The sequence below is a fragment of the Mixophyes fleayi genome, chromosome 3 (assembly GCF_038048845.1).
Source record: "Mixophyes fleayi isolate aMixFle1 chromosome 3, aMixFle1.hap1, whole genome shotgun sequence".
NCBI classification, from domain to species: Eukaryota; Metazoa; Chordata; class Amphibia; order Anura; family Limnodynastidae; genus Mixophyes; species Mixophyes fleayi.
The window spans coordinates 154,902,698-154,921,443 of NC_134404.1; the positions used below are offsets into that span (position 1 = coordinate 154,902,698).

The following is an 18,746-nucleotide window of genomic DNA, read 5'->3' on the forward strand; positions in this document are numbered from 1 at the left end:
GGGGAAGTTGGTAAGAGAAATAGAGATGGTAAGTTAAGAAGGAATAGTGGTTTGATGTGAAATATGTAAATGAATGTGGGTAAGATTGGGTAAGTATTGAGATACTAAGGTGAAGCCATAGATCTAGGTTGTTGCTTGAGGCTAGGTTATAACTCTTCCATCCTTGAGATATCATAGTTTGGATGGCTAGCTGCATGATGGATGGGAGGCTAAGCAGATCCATGTCCCAAATCCATGCCTGTAAAAATTGGTGCAGAAGTAGGTGTGTGATAATACAGATTTGCACTTTGATATGGTTATAAATGAGTATTTTCTGTGAGTACGCCTGGGTAATGTCTGTTTGACTTTCGAAAGACTAGTAAACAAAACTTTTATACCTTCATATTCATCCCCCAGAAAACAACATGTTTTGCATTGCTTCTGTTTTTCATTAGTGTAATTGTATTTTTATGCATTAAGCTATAGTAGTGTCAGGAGCCTAATATATCATATTTAATTATAGCAGATTTTATGTATAGTTTGTCTAATGTCAGCTTTTAAAAAGATTGTTTCATTGAAAAATCAGTTTTAAAATATTAACTTCAAAGACAGAATGGAATAAAGGCCTTCTGGTTTATTGGTCTTCTGACAGGACTTATAAAGGTCTAGAACTTAAATCAAATCACTGTAGTCAGTCATCAGCGTGTTTATTTGCCTTAGCCCTTACTTGCTCTAGCATTTTCACTTCTGTTCAGGAGTGTTTGTTCTGGTTTTTGGAAGCTGCAAACTTCAGTCACTTGTGCTCACTGCAAGTGAATGCATGGGGGTCAAAGGAGAGTGCAATCTCCTTTGACATGCAGTGTCACTGGCATTTAACACACAAGTTATGTTTAAATGTCTCGCGGTAACTGCAAAATTAATGGATTTGGCCATAAGTGGAGTGAGTAATATACTGGGTTGATGTCAAAAAGCAATATTTTAACTAACTAAAATATAATATTTGGATGTACCATTTGTCTTCCATAGAGTTAAAATTAGTATGAAGGGACAAGGGTGTATGCCAGAAAACTAAACAAAATATTGGTAGTTTAAAACTGAGAAAAACAATGCTTCTTCATGTTACTTTGTTCTTACAACTTTCTTCTTCTTGTGTTTAGATTATGTGGGTTTGCAATTTATGCCGAAAACAACAAGAAATTCTTACAAAATCAGGGGCTTGGTTTTTTGGAAGTGGGGCACAGCAGCCATCAAGTCAGGATGGAACATTAAGTGATACTGGTACTGGTGCTGGATCTGATGCACCAAGAGAAAAGAAAGCAAGACTTCAAGAGAGATCTAGATCTCAAACTCCTTTAAGTACTGCCGCAACAGCTGGTTCTCAAGACACCTCACCCATTAGTTTACAGTCTGATCGAAGCAAAGATTCAGAACAGTCATTACAAGCCACAGTCGATGAGCAGAAGACTTCTTCCAGGTCAAGAAGTGAACCACCACGAGACAGGTAAGGTTACACTTATAATCACTGAATACAGCTATGCTGTGTCTCCTCTCAAGATCCAACAGTGGGATGATTAAGAATATTGTTTATTTTACAACATTTCTATTGGACACTTCTCTCCATTAGTATTAGCAGGTTTAATGACTTTTTATGCAACAAATGATTTGACCTGTTATTGGTGGGGTCCCAGGTTGTGGAAAGCCACTGGCTGGCAGAATTGCAGTGATGGCAAGATACATCTTAAGTACATGCTGCTGGTTTAAAAGTTATATGTAACCTTTCTTATGCTGAGGGTCAAAAGATGGTGGGCAAATTCATGCATGACACCCAACATATAAATCGATGATAATTGTTATTTAAATATTATATCTGTATTATTATATTATAGAATTTAAATAGGATGCATACTGCATCTGTCTTTTTTTCTGATAATCTCTTTTGGCATGGCTCCTTCCCAGGAAGAAGATATTATCAGTTTCAGAGCAGAATGGAAAGGTCTTAAAAAGTGATCGGAAGAGGGTCCAGAAATTTTCCAATCAACCAGGGCAGGGGTATCCAGATGAACATAAAGAAAGGAGAGAAAGTAGAAGACTGGGGAAGGGGAGGTCACAGGACATTCCAGAAAAACTGGAGGAAGGAACAAACATGGACGAAAATAAGCAAAGAATTGAAGATGAGTATCAAACACGGTATAGAAGTGACCCAAACTTAGCCAGGTACCCCGTAAAGCCACAGCCTGAGGAGCAACAAATGCGCATCCATGCAAAGGTTTCAAAGGCACGACACGAGAGGAGACACAGTGACGCATCTCTACCACATACAGAATTAGATGAAGCTGAAGTTCCTGAGAATAAACTAGGGAAAAACTCTCAAGCACCAGGGGCACAAGACAAAAGAATGGTTCTGGAAAGTCAACAATCATATTCAATTGATAGGAATGGTGATGGTATAATTTCTAAGTCAAACCAAGTGTCTAATCACAGCCCTCCAAGTCCCAGGCACAGCCCTGTACCACCAGAACACTTAGAGTCTAAAAACCATGATTCCTTCAAAAAACATAGTCGTTTAGATCCCAGCTCTGCTCTTTTAATGAGAAAAGCTAACCGTGAAAAAATGGAGACAATGTCGCGAAATGATTCCCTTAGTTCAGATCAATCCGAATCTGTTAGACCATCTCCACCAAAGCCTCACAGGTCTAAAAGAGGTGGAAAAAGGCGACAAATGTCAGTCAGTAGTTCTGAAGAAGAAGGAGCATCAACACCAGAATACACCAGCTGTGAGGATGTAGAAATTGAAAGTGAAAGTGTCAGTGAAAAAGGTAAGACATTTCATGTGACATTGATTAGATCTTGTACTCTGCTAAGTCCTCTTTTCTAGATATATTGGTCAATAGTAACACTGCATTGATGTATTTAGTGCAATTAATTGTTGGATAAAGCTATATGGAATTACTTATCCAGAAAAATATTATTTTATTTGTATGTTTTATACTGCACATTTCAAACAAGTTATAGCTCTTTTTGTATCTAAACTTCATATAAGTCAACTATGCTTTCTCATCTGAAACATCCATCCAATATATAGAATATTGACATTATATATAATAATTCACATTTTTAAATATGACATGCCTATAGCATACTTGCCAACTTTGTGGTGTTGGTATCAGGGAGATCCCGGAGAGGGTCTGTTGTGGGAGGGCAGAAGGGGGCGAGGCAGGGCAAATAGCGTAATTTTGGACCTGCCCCTGCGACAGAATTCATTGCAAATTGTCATTTTGGCTCCTGATGGGCAGGATTCGGGAGACTTTCCAGTTCTTCCAAGAGTCCGGGAGACCTACCCAGAATTCTGGAGTCTCCCGGACATTCCGGGAGAGTTGGCAAGTATGGCCTATAGTTTAAAGGAGAAGTAAAATTAGTATCCTTTTTTTGTCTTATTCTCAGTGCCATTTCGTAGAGCTATGTCTGTCTTATTAAAAGTTGCTTGTTTAGGGTTAAAATGATAAGATTAACCACAGCATATGGAACTGACTTTTTTACTTGTACTTACTGTTACAACTTTCACAGTTTATTAATATAGGAACCCATTATGAATCACATTAGGTTTTAAGTTGCCTTATTCAACAGCAATAAATAACCTTTACAAATATATTTTGTATGTTTCAAGAGCTTAGCACAGCATATTTGACATAAAGTTGTGATCCTGGGGGGCAGGCAGTTTCCTACACCGAGCAGACATCTTGTATTAATCCCATTGAAGGACACAGCATTTGCCACTTGTCACTGACAACAGTAACTTACACTTAACTGCACAGCAAAGGCAAATAGAATGTTGAACATGTCAAGTTCTGTCAAGGTATGTGAATTTTTACATATACATTTGTGAAAATAGTTAGTGGCTCTTGTATTTAAGGCAATTTGTACTTAAGGTTTAGTGGCATATGCACTAATTAGTGTATAGAACAAACTTTATAAATTGTTTCTACATATATATTTGAGACCATAAGACACACTTTTTTGTCCCCCTCCCTGAAAAGTGTGCCCAGGGCGTTGAACTAAAAATAGTGTATCCAGGGGGTTGAACTAAATACATTTTTTAAGATATGATAATATTATACTATATGTTATTTTTAAATATTGAGTTTTCCTTTAAGGTAAAGCATATTATTGTTATTTTTTATGCCATACCCACTGTCTTTTAAATGCTACGTCTGACTTGAGTTTTTAATGCAAGTCCAGTGTATGCAAAGTTAAAGCCCATTCTGTTCTCTGTCCATCAATACCCATTGCTTGAAATTTCATTGCAGTATGGTTTTTTGGATGCTGTTTGCTCCTTTTCAGTGCAATCAAAGCATGTCACCGCACTTGAAAAATCCATTGATACGTTTGAAAGTGTATTGTGTACATACCCACTAAAACAAGTTTAACTAGGGTTGTGCTGTAATTTTCCTATTCATATCAACGGCATATTTATTTCTATGGCCCATTCATTTCAATGGGTTTGTGCACTACCACATGAATGGAACAGTACAGCACCGGCAATATTTTCCCTCCACATTATTGGAGATTCAATTAATTTCCCTCCACATTGATGTGTGATCAAAGCATGGAGCCCCTGGGACTCTCCGCACCGCTAGCCAAGCACAAGAGTGCATTGCTGAAAACAACTAGTGATTGGCTGTTTACACTCCCAGTCTGTTGATTCTTTTCTCATTCTGCATCATGGCTCTGAACAGATTGTCTTTATGTTTTTTTTATTTTTGTTACCAGTGGATTATAAGAAGCTTTCCTTTTGGATTACAAATATGGAGTATTTTTTCTAGGAATTAAAAGAATATTTTTTTCCCACTGGGATACAAATATCGAATTTCTAACCTCTGAATATAAGAAAAACATTTTACCATGGAATTAATGCGAGAATATTTTTTATTATGGGCTGCACGGTGGCTCAGTTTTTAGCACTTCTGCCTTACAGCACTGGGGTCATGAGTTCAATTCCCGACCATGGCCTTATCTGTGAGGAGTTTGTATGTTCTCCCCGTGTTTGCGTGGGTTTCCTCCGCGTGCTCTGCTTTCCTCCCACACTCCAAAAACATACTGGTAGGTTAATTGGTTGCTAACAAATTGACCCAAGTCTGTGTGTGTCTTTCTGTCTGTGTATGTCTAAATTCCCTAACACACATACCATCAGGGACTGATGTGAGTGAGTTCTCTGTACAGCGCTGCGGAATTAGTGGCGCTATATAAATAAATGGTAGTAATAATAATAATATATATTAATAAATAGCTGTTTTGTTTTTTTGCTTCATCATAAAATCTTATTTAGCAATTGTGTCTTTGTTTACATTTAATTACACTTATTAGTATATTGGAATGGCGTCCCAATATTCCTTGTTTCCCTGTTACTCACAGCCCAGTGGTGGCAGGTAGAGCCCCAGTACTACCAGCGTGTAGTTTTGGCAGGAAGAGACACTTTTTGCTCACCCGTCCCATAGACGCTCCAGGCCAATGCAGACTATGCTGTCTAGCCCTGGGGCTGGTCGAAGAATTTGGAGGGGTGCACGCTGGCTGATTTTTTTTTATTTTTTTATTTACGGAGCGTCTCCCGTTCATTTTAACAGGCCATTAAATTCAATGTGGTTTCTGCATGTTGCACACAGGCTGGAAACCCACTGAATGAATGGGATATTGAATTAAATGAGGAAAGCTCTTTACCACTTCTGACTGGAAGCAATCACAAATGCATCCAGAATAAATCAACTGTGGATGTGAACTGCATATCAGAGGCCTTTTTTTTGACACAAATGGAAGGCCAGTGGGTAACCAGCCTTAATTTTCTGAAAAAAAATAATTCTGGAAACTGAGAACCTGATCTGTCAATAAGCTATTTTAAGAATGCTGTAAATTAAATGTTTTGTTTTTGAAAGCGAACAGTAGTGTTGCAGACTGGCCAGTGTTTTACTGGTGCCAATGTTGTTAATGGGGTAGAAACATAACAGTATTTTGGAAAATGAGGCAGCCATAGCTGCTGGGGATAGAACGGAATGTTTGAAACACTGTCATGATGATGTGAATGTGTCATTTTTATATTGAAAATCTGAGTAAAACATGGGCATGTGATATTACAAGTTTTCATATAAGATAACACACTGTTTTATTACACAGTTGTTTCCTGAACTGTCAATCTTCAGCTAGCTTTGATTAGCTTTATATTGGCAGCACAGAAGTTCAATTTCATTTGTAACACTTTCCTATTGAACACTAGAGGCCACTCAAAGACAGCTGTTTTTCAGCATTTCCCACCAGCTGAAGTGAGTGAGCAAACCAGACACTAAATAAGAGTACAGCCAGAAGAATAACCAGATATTTCTTAGTAAAAAGAGAACATTAGTAATTAATTTCAGTTATTGTAGTGTTAAGATTTAACAAAAGCAACAAAGCTATTTGTGGGCATTGGAAAATATATAGAGGCCTATTTTTGAATACTGCATATTAAAGTGGCTATTTATTATTAGAGGATTACAGCAGATATCAGAGATAACTGCTCTGGGCCCAGCCTTTCTAATCGCAAATGCACTCCCCATAGGTGTTTTTGGGGACTGCAACAATATCCTATTTATCAAGCTCTGAAATTCAGAGCTTAACCAGACAGCTAACTCCATCTAAAGATGGTATGGGGGGTAATCTTCAGATCCCTCCAGGGCAGGCTGTGCTCCTTCCCATCACAAATTGTCCAAGGCCATAGAAAGTAAAGTGATTGCGGTTCCGCTGTCCCAGCTAATCAGTTTTAATTTATTAGCATGTTGATTAATTTCGTAAGATGGGCAGTATGCCTTGGTTCTTAAATAAACCACATAAAGCTTTGGAGTGGACACATTTTGGAGGGCATTGGTTTCTGCCAAGGGACATTTTATGCCAGAAAAGGATTTGAATTTTACACCGGCTTAGAGCTAGTGGTCTTTAGGTCTCGTCCTACAGTTTAACCTTATTGGGATCAGTTTGGCTCCTTTATATTGTTCCTTCATATTCCCCTTCCATGGAAAAGTGCAATTTTTGTTGTGTAATAATAATATTCAAACACACGCACAAACACACAGTAAAAATACATTGGGTTAGATGCATAAAGCCTCCAGACTGATGTGAATATATTGTGGTCAGTCAGGAGCAGGATAAAGGATGTGGACAATTCTTTTTGTTTTCCTGCTGATTGTAGTAAGTGATAAAATGTGCAGTTGTGTTGACAGCACACTGCCATCTGTTGTCCATAGCTGGTATTGCAATGGATCTTCATATACATCTGAAAATACTGAATGATCTGTATATATCATGCAATGTGTTTGCCCCCATAATAATCTTCACTTAATGTTTCTATTCTACAGTATTTTTTACATCTGCCAATCCACCTTTAACCCTGAATATTATCATCTGTGTAGTGTATTATGTCTCATGAGATAACTCTTTGTAGAACAATGTTTAAATATTACTTTGGTAGAGGGGAGTCACTGCCAAATAATTACTTATGTAGTCATATACCATTTTTTTATTTCTGTTAAAATGTATTATCATACATACATATTTAATTAGCATTGCAGTACCTTTGGTAGACTAAGGGGTATATTTACTAAACTGCGGGTTCGAAAAAGTGGAGATGTTGCCTATATATTCTAGTTAGCATTTATTTAGTGCGTTCTACAAAATGACAGCTAGCATCCATGTGATTGCTATAGGCAACATCTCTACTTCTTCAAACCCGCAGTTTAGTAAATATACCCCTAAGACTGTATCTTAAAATATTACAGTGTGGATTGAACAGCATATTTTTCCCACAATGTTGCAAGTTTCTTACTATTTGTATACAGTCGAAATAAACTTTATTACTGCATTTGGTCACATGATCACTGATTAATCAATATTAGACCTTTTTTGTTTTAAAAAAAAAAAAATGGTTGTAGCTGTGATATGCAGTATACAAAGAATATGTATTGATATTGTGTTTCTTTAAACCTGTATTGTTAGATTTTTACTTCTTAAACTTGCATTTTGCATCTGGATATTTGAAATATTGAGTGTAAGGCTCTAGTGCATATAGGATTGTAAAAAGATAGAAACCATTCTGGTTTGATAAAAGGCTAGGCATAACCATGCTGAAGTCCTTGCCATAACAAGTTTCATGTGTTATACCTCCCATCCGTCCTGATTTAGACGGGACAGTCCTGATTTGAGGGTTCTGTTCTACCATCCTGATTGGGACAGCTTGTCCCAATTGATGAGACAGATGGGGGAGGTTCAGTCCACTGGTGTGCACGGCAATGAAGGGAGAACAGAGCAGCATAGCACTTCCTCTTTTCACCGGCAGCACTAGGCTTGATCATACTTACCTACTTTGTAGAATCTTTTTCCGGGAGAGGGGTGTGACTGGAGGGTGGGAGGGGGTGGGGCAGGGTGATTTGCGTCATTTTGGCCCCACCCCCGCAACGGAAATGCCGCGGGGCGGGGCCAAAATGACGCGATTCACCGCGAATCGCGTCACTTAGTGGTTGCTGTAATGGGATCCGGGAGATTTGCCAGCTCTCCTAGGAGTCCGTGAGACTGTCCCGAATTTCAGGAGTCTCCCGGACATTCCGGGAGAGTTGGCAAGTATGGGCTAGGTAAATAGAAAAATGAGATTGCAGCAGAGGGGTCACTTCGCCAGGGGGTCTCCCAAAGTAGCCTCGGTATGATGCATTAAAGCACTGCTTAAATATGTATCGCTTCGATTTGCAGCGATGCAAATTTAGCGCCAACACATTGTAATAATGCATAGCCCCCTAGGTATGTCTATAATTCACATAGAACTGTATGGAGGGGGCAGAGAAGTTCCACCCTATTCTCTGTATGGAGGGGGCATGTTTTTAGAGAAGGGTTTGTCCAAAATTGTATAGCCCATTCTAAACTAGCTGAAGTGGTTGTCACTTGTCAAACTGGAAGTTTCCTTTAGTTGTGCAGATATCTTTTGCTCACAGACAAAATATTCTTCATGTGTTTGCAAAACAACTGCACTGAACAGCTCTTTAAATTAATGTTATATGAAAATATGTGCATTACAATACCTTGTTTTTAACATTTTATGTTTCGTTCTTGCTCTTTTTCAGCAATATTGTTTGTTTTACAGATAAAATAGCTAGAGATTGTAACCTGTGATATAAATATGCTAGTACTGGATAGTGCAGTTTCGTAGCGTTGGCCACATTTAACATTGTGTAGAACAGGGGTGTCCAACCTTTTAGCTTCCCTGGGCCACATTGGAAGACGACGAGTTGCTTTGGGCCGCACATAAGATAGACTAACAATAACGATAGCTGATCATCCAAAAAACCATAGAAAACATAGTTAACATATATATATATATGAGAAAAAAAGTGATATATATAAATCACTTTTTTTTTCAAATCCCCCTATACTTACCTTTCAAACGCCCTGTTCAAAAAATCCTCTCTAGTTATTATACTATAATCACTTTTTGTATTGTTTCGATGCAATATCAATAAAGTGCATTTAAGCCAGGCATTGTATATCAGGGTGCCCTGACCAGGCTTGCGGTACCTGACATATACACCACTGTGACCCCAAATTGTCACCTGTTTTGCTAATTACACCACTATGTTAGTTAAGGGATAACAACTTATAATGGGCCAAAGAGAATAATATATAATGCCCCATTAGTATTAAAAGTAGAAGTATGTAGCAGGGAGATAAGGTCCATGATGCTCCAGGACCAGGTTACTTTTTTTCACTGGTCAGCGTCCCTTGAAATAATAAAAAAAAATCCCCCTTAACTTACCTTTTAATCGGCTTGTTCTCCTGTCCTCTTCTCTTCTTTTCTCCAATTCTGTGCTGCTGATTGTTCTTCTCACGCGGGTGACTTCTCTGTGCTGTGCTCCGCAATGGATGTTGGGCGTGATGATATCACGCCCGACATTCACTGTGAGCACCGCACGGAGGAGGAGACAAGGGAGGGAGCCAGAGTACCAGCTCACATGACCGCAAGGTAAGTATTTTCGTTTCTTTTTTTTCAGGATTTTTTTTTTCCCATTAACAGCGCTGCCCCCTTGACACAACCAAAACTCCTTCTGGGCCACATTTATAGGCGCGCTGGGCCGCGGGTTGGACAACCCTGGTGTAGAAGGAATGTTTATTCCTACCAGAAAAACCACCTGTACATGTCTTGCTTATGCATATAAATGCTTTGTTCTGGACTGTAGAAACTAGAAGTATAATCAGCTTTTGTTGTGAAGGTAATTTAATATTGATTTTGTATATTTTTGTTTGTAATTACAAATAAAAACAACATCTGATGGTAGGAAAAGAAGTAACTGCAAAGAGTAAAACTTACGATCTTACTGCTCGCTCTTCAAAGCTCAAATGCATTATCATAGCTCAGGAAAAATTTTAAAAATGTTTTTTTTTTAATATATTCCCGTGGAAAAACATTTATTAGGATGTTGATTAATGTCTACTGTACATTAAATAAATTTTTACAGTTGCCTCTGATTACAAAAACATGTTTTCGCATACATTCTTAGCCGTCAGCACTAGTATTTGGCGCTTAAACTAGCCCCCCAGTTGGAGCAAGAGATACAACAGAAAACCAGTGAGTTTGCACGTGGCTGCACAAGGAACGTCCTTACTGTATATTGCCCACGTGATTCCTCCCATTCCCGAGTACTGTCCAGTTCTGAGCATCCTCAGTGTATTTTGTGCTGACGTTACACACGCATTTGCGAGATGCGCTTATTAATGACCTGTATGTCTAAATCCAGATGCATGGTTTTGCTCATTCCCTTTTATGTACAATGCAAATAATTTGCTTTGGGCCTTTCAGTTCACATATATTCCCACTCCAGCGATTTTCAATGTTTATTTAGTAAAGTAACGTTAAGGGCTGTGGTGATAATGTAAACCTCATGTAGCTGATTATTATTATACTTATATTGATGCCATTATGTAAACCACATCTTTCTATTATGGGAGGGGTGCTCACATTTTATCATCCCTGATAAATGGAATTGCTTCTTTTAATATGTTATAAATATTGTGTTAAAGTGAGAGACAAAGAGGTATTTTGAACATTGGCAAACTGGATATAATTTACACTACAAAAAAGTTGCACGTAAAATAGGGCATTACGTCCATCTGACGAGCCATATGCATGTCTAGATACTAACTCTGTATCAGCAATACATGTGCCAGGTTTACACTGAATGTACAAATAGTGTTTGCTGTCATTCGTTATGCTAGTGAGACAGACATTCGTTAATAGCTGTTATAAAACCACAAATACAAATTTATATACTTCTACAGAACGCCAATCTGCACCAAAAGTCACACAAACAAATGTCCGTTCAATCCTGTAATATAGTCACGAGCAAACATGAAAATGGTATCAGGAGAGGTGCATTCGCAATAATCCAATCAAAAGCGGTGGGGATCATCATCAGCATGTATTTGTATCTGCCCTCTAGCATGTGCAAAAGATATGGCTACTGACAGGTCTTTGTGTCTCTGTGCTGCTCTGCCTCAGTCGCATTTGCGTGAATATACCCTTACTGTACTCTGCCTACATTATACCGCCGATTCCTACTCCCTGCTCCACCGCTACACTCGTAAGGAGAGATAAATGTCAGATGTGAGCAGCTTTGCATGCACACAAGTGTACCCTCTTTGTGGCCAGACACAGTGCACATTCTTATGCTACACCATTTGGCGTAAATTCAACTCGGCACCAGCCCCAATCTCTGACTGTTTGCTGCTGTGTTTAAAAGTGTTTGATGTTTTGTATGTATGCAATGGCAATGGGGGGGGGGGGGGTTCCTAGTGCCTGGAAACCCCCTTCCAAGCCTGGGGCACTGTATAATTGAGGTGGCTGGACCCTGTTCCTGCTTCACATGGCTCTGCTTGAAAAGGGAGAGCTGCATGTACCTAACAGTAACGCATGCAGCATTGCCCTTGTATATTATAGGGATGGGAAGAGTTGGAGAGCAGCCAAGCACACTCTAATATTATAGCCACGCTCCCACGCATGCTGGTCACGCCCAATGGTGGCGTGGTGTGGAAACCCCCCTCTACAAATCCTGCGTTTGCCCCTGAATGGGTAGTATTTAAGAGCTGGAAGTGGATAAGTTATCAGTCAGGTAGTCAGGCAAAGTTTGTGTATGGGGGCCACATGGAAAGTAACAGGGCTATGTAGCAAAATTTTAAAAAGGTCCCCTTGTGCACTCCTCTGTCCTACAATAAAGCCAGGGTATTGCATATTATGATATCGCTATATCCTTCTTTAACTGAATTAAAACTGTAGATGCGTCCCTTGGTTGTGATAGTGACAGTTTAACGTTTTGTTAGGATGCTCTTCTTTTCTCAGTATGCGGATAAATACAGCTTTCAGACAACATTGATTGTGACTAAAAGCTATACACAGATTTTTATCCTTCTCAGTTACACAGCGCCAACATGTCATGCAGTGTTTTACAGAGAATCTATATTATTCATATCAGTCCCAGTGAAGTTTAAGGTTTAAAATCTCTACCACACAAAAACACGCTTTCATAAGAAGCCAATTAAACTACCAATATATTTTTGGGACTGTGGGTTAAAACTCACATGAATCCGGTAATAAACCTCACACAGGTCACTACTTTTTACATATGCAATTCTTGATATTTCCCCTTCTAATTACTAACCTTTACTTACAAATATAACTGTAACTAAGTTCCTGTTAACCTTCTTTTCTGTAACAATATTAAATCTACTTTAACAGCAACTATGGCAGCATTGCATTGCACAAAACTAATAGAGCAAATGTAAACTAAAATAGTATTTTTGCCTTTGCTTAAGACAAGCATCTGCCAATATGGCTGTGAAAATTAATATATCCAAGCACAGACATAGATATCCCATTATTATTATTTTACTTTAATTTAACATAGATTCTTTATTACACTAACATTTGATACTTCCAGGTAAAGTGAAGCACATGTGCAGTCAGCAGAATAGCATCAGAAATGATGGCTGAGATGTATTTCCTGTGTGCCAAGTACATAGATGACAGCAACACACTGACCAACCCTTGCTCAGACTTTTCTTTCCAGTCCCTTTCCTTCCTTAGCCCACACGGACTGTTATGTCTATAGGTGCCCTGCTTGTGCATTAACAGGCCAGAAGGGTTGTAGGGTTTCTCTACAAAGTGCTGGAAACCAAACAAAAAAGACTTACTGTAATTGTGAAAGCCTTTTGCTTTAGCCCAGTTATATCATACTTGCCAACTCTCCCGGAAAGTCCGGGAGACTCCCGAAATGCGTGTCAGTCTCCCGGACTCCCGGGAGAGCTGGCATTTCTCCCGCATCCAGAAATTAACTTGCTAAAATGACGCGATTCACCGGGAATCGCGACAATTTGGCCCCTCCCCCGCGACAAATCGCCATTTTACTCGAGGAGGAGGGGCCAAAATGACGCGATTCAAGGCACCCCCCCTCCCGCCCTCTATCCACGCCCCTCTCCTGGACGTCACCTACTGGAAGTAGGCAAGTATGAGTTATATGACCATTTAATTATCACTACTGATACAAATGTGCTTGCTGTAAATATTAAGTCTATTGATACAAATCCTAAACGAATTAATTTCTAATTTTAAACTTATGCTGCAATGACTCATGGGCTTGAAAAATGGGTTTGTATTTCAGGGAACAGTTGCTGGTACAGGCACTAATCTTATCCCATTACTATTACAACTAATTGATGGTCATTTACTGAGGCTTAACAAGTCTCTGACCAAAATATTGATAGTTGAATGTACTTGAGATATATAGAGCTTCTTGTGCAACTGGTGACTGCTCCAGTGAAGACTTCCTGAAGTCCTCTGCTACTTCTCAAATAAACCGGATTGGCCCCCTCTCTAAATCTGCTAGTGGTCTTCAACACATATTGCTCAAAATATAACAGTGTGTATTATACCAATGCTAAAAACTTAGCCAAAGATGGATTGTGGGTAGGGTGAGCATGCGATGTGATTTTGTAAGCGCAAAGAATATCTATTCTGTTACAATGAACTGTTTATGGTCTTCTTAATGACACATTTAGTCTGAAAATTATGCTGTGGTAAGCAGTAGACAACATGTTATTTTTTTCTTTGCTGTAAGTGAGGGCGCTTAGGTCTCTACAGGATACTTTTATGTCTACTAGACATTCTAAAAAAGACTTGAAAACTGATGTTAAACCTCATCACTGTGTGAGCTTTTACATTGGAGAACACATAACCCTGATTCAAGACCAAGGGAAGCTTCCCTACTTAATCACAAGATAAACCTTACACAAACGTAAATCTCCTGAACATATTCTTGTAATAGGGCAGAATGATTGTAGTTTAGTCTAGTAGCAAAGTATAGGTTTTATTTCTGCCCTCTGTAGAGTGTAAATTTCTTACTTCCCTATGGAATTCTAGAAAAGGTATTAGAAATTACAGTCTTCCTGGAAGGAATAATCCTGCTCAGATTCATCCTGCAAATCGGCTAAAGCCATAAAAATTGTTGTTTTCTTTTTCTGCAGAGAAATTGTATTATTCTCCCTATACCAAATATAACAAATTTGATGTATGAACTTAATTTTATATGGGGATGTGTTTTACAGCCCAGTTTCTTCCACGAGTTTGACAAAAATCTGACATTACTACTTTGAGGCTTGCTGTCTCTTCCACCATCTTGCTTTGCCACACTGGTATGATAGTCCTATATCACATCTCAGAAGGTATATATCCTTCTCCTTTCTAATTACAGTTGTAATATTGTGTAACTCAAATCCAGGGGCAGGTTCGAAACTTAAATTGACCCTGGAAAAATTATTGAAGTAGCCTCATGTGGGCAGGACCAATACAACTGTAGGTGGGGCCAACACAAAACTAGGCGGGATTTATAACTGTTTTAATTTTGTTGTGGTAACATTTAGGAAAGCCTAGATGTGATGACTTAATACACAGTGGGTCATCTCTAACGCAATGTCGCCAATCCTGACTAGTAAAATTACATGAATACTTTTGCAGTATCTGTGACTGGTTTATGCCTCTGCACTCAAACTTTTTTAGTTGCTTCCAATATTCCCTTCATAGAAACATATCTGTCTTTGTTCAGTAAGGTTAACTATAACGAAATATGTTGGCACAATGGTATCTGATCAGACTGCCAGAGCAGAATATGAACCACTCACTGCATTGTTGCATCTTTCCCTGAAGTCATGAGATGCAAACTACCAGGTTAGGGGTGGTTTGAATTAACAGTGCAGGGAGGGTAGGCAGACAATGGCATAAGTGAAGGGGAGAGCTATTCCAATGGTTTGCTGGTGTTATAGGGCCTGATTCATTAAGGAAAAATTAAGCAAATATAAGCAAGGCAAAACCATGTTGCATTGGAGGGGGAGGTAAATTTAAAATTTGATGGCAGATTTATATTTGGGGTAGGGCATGTCCTAGATCAACTTTAAATTTCAGTGTACAAATAAGCTATCAAGTATTTGTGTGCTACATGAAAAAACAGCCAGTATTTTACTTATGTGTAAAATAATAAACTAATTTGCACAACTTGCATTATAACACGGTTTTGTCCAAGAAACTTAAATAGCAAACCTTACTCAATTTTTTGCTTAACTTTCCTAAATGAATCAGGCCCATTGTCCGTGCAATCCGGGCGGGCCAGATGGTCAACATAGTGATCTGAGAATGGGACCAGTGCAAGGTAGAAGGCAGGCAATGAAATCAATGCAAGAACCACTTAAGTATCACTAGCGCGGGAAAAAGGCTGTGGGCCCAGTGCACTTAACACTGGGGGGTTATCATTTAAGATACATTTTAGACATATACACAGGCAAAACTGTGTGCACTGTTATGTGCACGCAGCTCTGTTTTCATGAGCAGTACAGTGTGAAGCAGGACATACCTCCAACTGTCCTTGTTGTCGGACCAAATCCTGACAAAGCGAGACAGTCACCCAAATTTGGGACTGCCTCACCAGATTCAGGACAGTTGACAGATTGTCCTGCTCTCTCCTACCTCTTCTTGTCACTTTCACCACCTGTGACTGTTGGTGTCTTTAGATCCGTTGCTTTTTGTCTGGATCCTGGATTGTGGGGGGCCTTATTTGGAAAATAAAAAAGGGTCCATGAAATGTAGAAAACAACACCCTGGCATTAAATTAAATTAATAGCACCCACGTTTAATAATTAGGCCTCCCTTCAGCCCCAACATTAAAATAATAGTGCTCACATTTGATAAATAGATCTATTTCCCTCCAACTAACCCCAGAAAAAATTAATAGCATTTATGTTTTCTTGATAAATTGTTTGGCCAAAAATTTTCCTTGGTGATATAGGCAGCAATAGGAAATCTTGACAACCGCAGGGATTTTTCCATTCCTCTTCTCATTATAGGCAGGTCCTTGATAAGGGAGATAATCTTTAATGAGGTTTAATTAACCTGGAAACTCACACTGGCTGTCAATCCTTGACCACACTTAACGCCCTCTATCGATGTTCTAATAATAAATAATTATTTCAAATGATATGATTTTCCTGATATATATGTTAGTGGAAAAATGAGATATATAACAGTAATGCCAATGTGTGTTTCACTGTGCCTGCTTTGTCAAAGCAAACAAAAAGAAAAGTTGAAGATTAAAAATAAAATACAAATGACCCTAGTCAATATGGTTGGTACTTTGTCCCCATAAATAAAAAGACCCTTTATCCTTGACAAAGATTTATTGGCAAATACTGAGGTAAAAAATACTCTATTCTGGATGAATTGTTCAATTGTAAAGCGCTACGGATCTGCTGGCGCTATATAAATAAATGATGATGATGATGAATTGTTCCATTATGGTATTCAGTTTTCAAGGAGCCAGTTCCTCCTTTTAAAGGCAAATGAACAGCATTCAGAAACCCCTTCAGAAGTATTCTACAAGCCTCTTCATATCGTCGTCCACAGTATTGACTGATCCAATGAATCCCACTAAATAGGCTACTTGTTTATAGGTGACCCCAAATTTGGGTTATACTGTGGGTTTACCATTTGCTTAATTCAACATAAAAGATGCATTTGCACTTTGATGATGTAAATACCCACTTTAGCATAGAAATAGAATCCCAAGGTGAAAGGGGCGGAAGGGGGTAGTGGTGGCAACTAATTGGGACAAATGGGGTTCCAGCCCCATCAGAGCTAGTCTCACCTTCCCCTCTTCCCCTAGGTTGCGCAGGCAACACCTACTTTTGTCAGAACTGAGCTCAGCCTTGGAGGGTCAATAATTGTGTCCACGACCCCTAGGTTTTTGCACAGCCCTGGCTTTTCTTGCGTGCAGTCTAGAGGGCAACAATAAGAAGCATTTGGACCAGGCCGGTGTCTTTTATCCTTCCTGTTTTTGTCAACATCAGGAAACAACTGATCTCACGTAGAGATCAGTTGACGCTATAAATTGTAAACTTTCGAGCAGGACCCTCTCACCTCACTGTCTGTCTGTAATACCCAGTCTTGTTTCATTACATTTTTGTTCCCAGTTGTAAAGTGCTATGGAATATGCTGGCACTATGAATACATTTGTTAATGATTATCATTGATCTCAATGGAGAGATACAGCAGCAGTGCACACACAGGGTTCCACAACATAGGACAGAACAGGGACAGGGGAAAGTAAAATAACATGACTGCTGAGATGTTAATGTGTACATGTTCTAATATGTGAATTATTCAAGTGACCTTAAATAAGGGTAATATTACATTCCTTTGCTTTCCTCCTGGTCACAGATCTGCCGAGACATGTATTTGAGTCTATGTGTATAGCTGGGTTGCAAGAAAAAACTTAATTGGTTTACATACATTGTGATGACATGTGACTCGCACCACAGTAAAATATAGTTTATATATTTTAGTCTTGTTTTGAAGCATACATAAGGTAAACAAAGTGTGAGCAGGAAATAGATTACTTGACACTATCCTTTTTCTGAGTAGTCAGTCCTCATAACCCGGCTAAATAGAAATAATGGCTGCAGCAGTATTATTGATTGTTGCCATTCCTGAGCCTATGCACAGTTCCTCTCATGTCAGCTTTTATGAGGAACAATATTTATTCCATGTCCGCCTCTACAAATAACCGGCATTTGCATCCGTCTTTATGAGACCGTTAATTCTGAACTCATCAGGCCCGTTGTGTCGGGGGAAGTCGAGATCTAGTTAGCATTGCACTGAGTAGCTATTGATTCATGTGGTAATCGATGAGGGCAATCCGCTGCAGAGATCTGTTTTGATGACAGCACACGCTGCATATGGCACATCTGGCCTCTCCGTCGTGAGGTGTTTGACACTGCAGAGTATGTGGGCTCAGACCTCAGAGAACAGCCGCTGATGATGTTTGTTTAAACAGTTGTGTAAATGATTTTCTGGCACCGCGGCTTTGCTCCATGTAGACAACGCTCACCAGCTACCTTCTTGTCAGCGGCTCTGTCTCATGCGTCTGATATGTTCTCTGGGCTCGTCCAGTTTCTGTTCCAGACGCTGCACTCGGGGACAGGTAACCATTGTGGTGCTGCAGATGGGACAAGCTTTGTATATTAATTGTAAGGCGGAATGCAGCAGTCTGTCCACGCACTGCTATACAGTGTTGCATGATTTCAAAACCTGGTAATGTAAAATTTGTCTTTAATGCCTAAGCCCTGGTGGCTTCACTGCTTAACCCTTTCACATCCACTGATGGTATGTATAG

At 39.2% G+C, this 18,746-nt stretch overlaps 1 protein-coding gene across 12 annotated transcripts in view; it reads left to right on the plus strand.

The window, feature by feature from the left end:
- The first annotated feature begins 1,995 nt into the window (after window positions 1-1,995).
- The window catches only part of RIMS1 (regulating synaptic membrane exocytosis 1), a 244,091-nt gene continuing 227,340 nt past the window's right edge, over window positions 1,996-18,746 (plus strand). For 5 of the 12 annotated variants that reach the window (XM_075202602.1, XM_075202603.1, XM_075202604.1 and 2 more), the window contains exon 1: window positions 1,997-2,795. In XM_075202602.1, the coding sequence (XP_075058703.1) occupies window positions 2,123-2,795 (673 nt within the window). In that variant the 5' untranslated portion in view covers window positions 1,997-2,122. Of the gene's footprint in view, window positions 2,796-18,395; window positions 18,555-18,746 lie in introns of those variants that run through there. The other 7 variants (XM_075202609.1, XM_075202610.1, XM_075202608.1 and 4 more) reach the window with 5 other exon arrangements.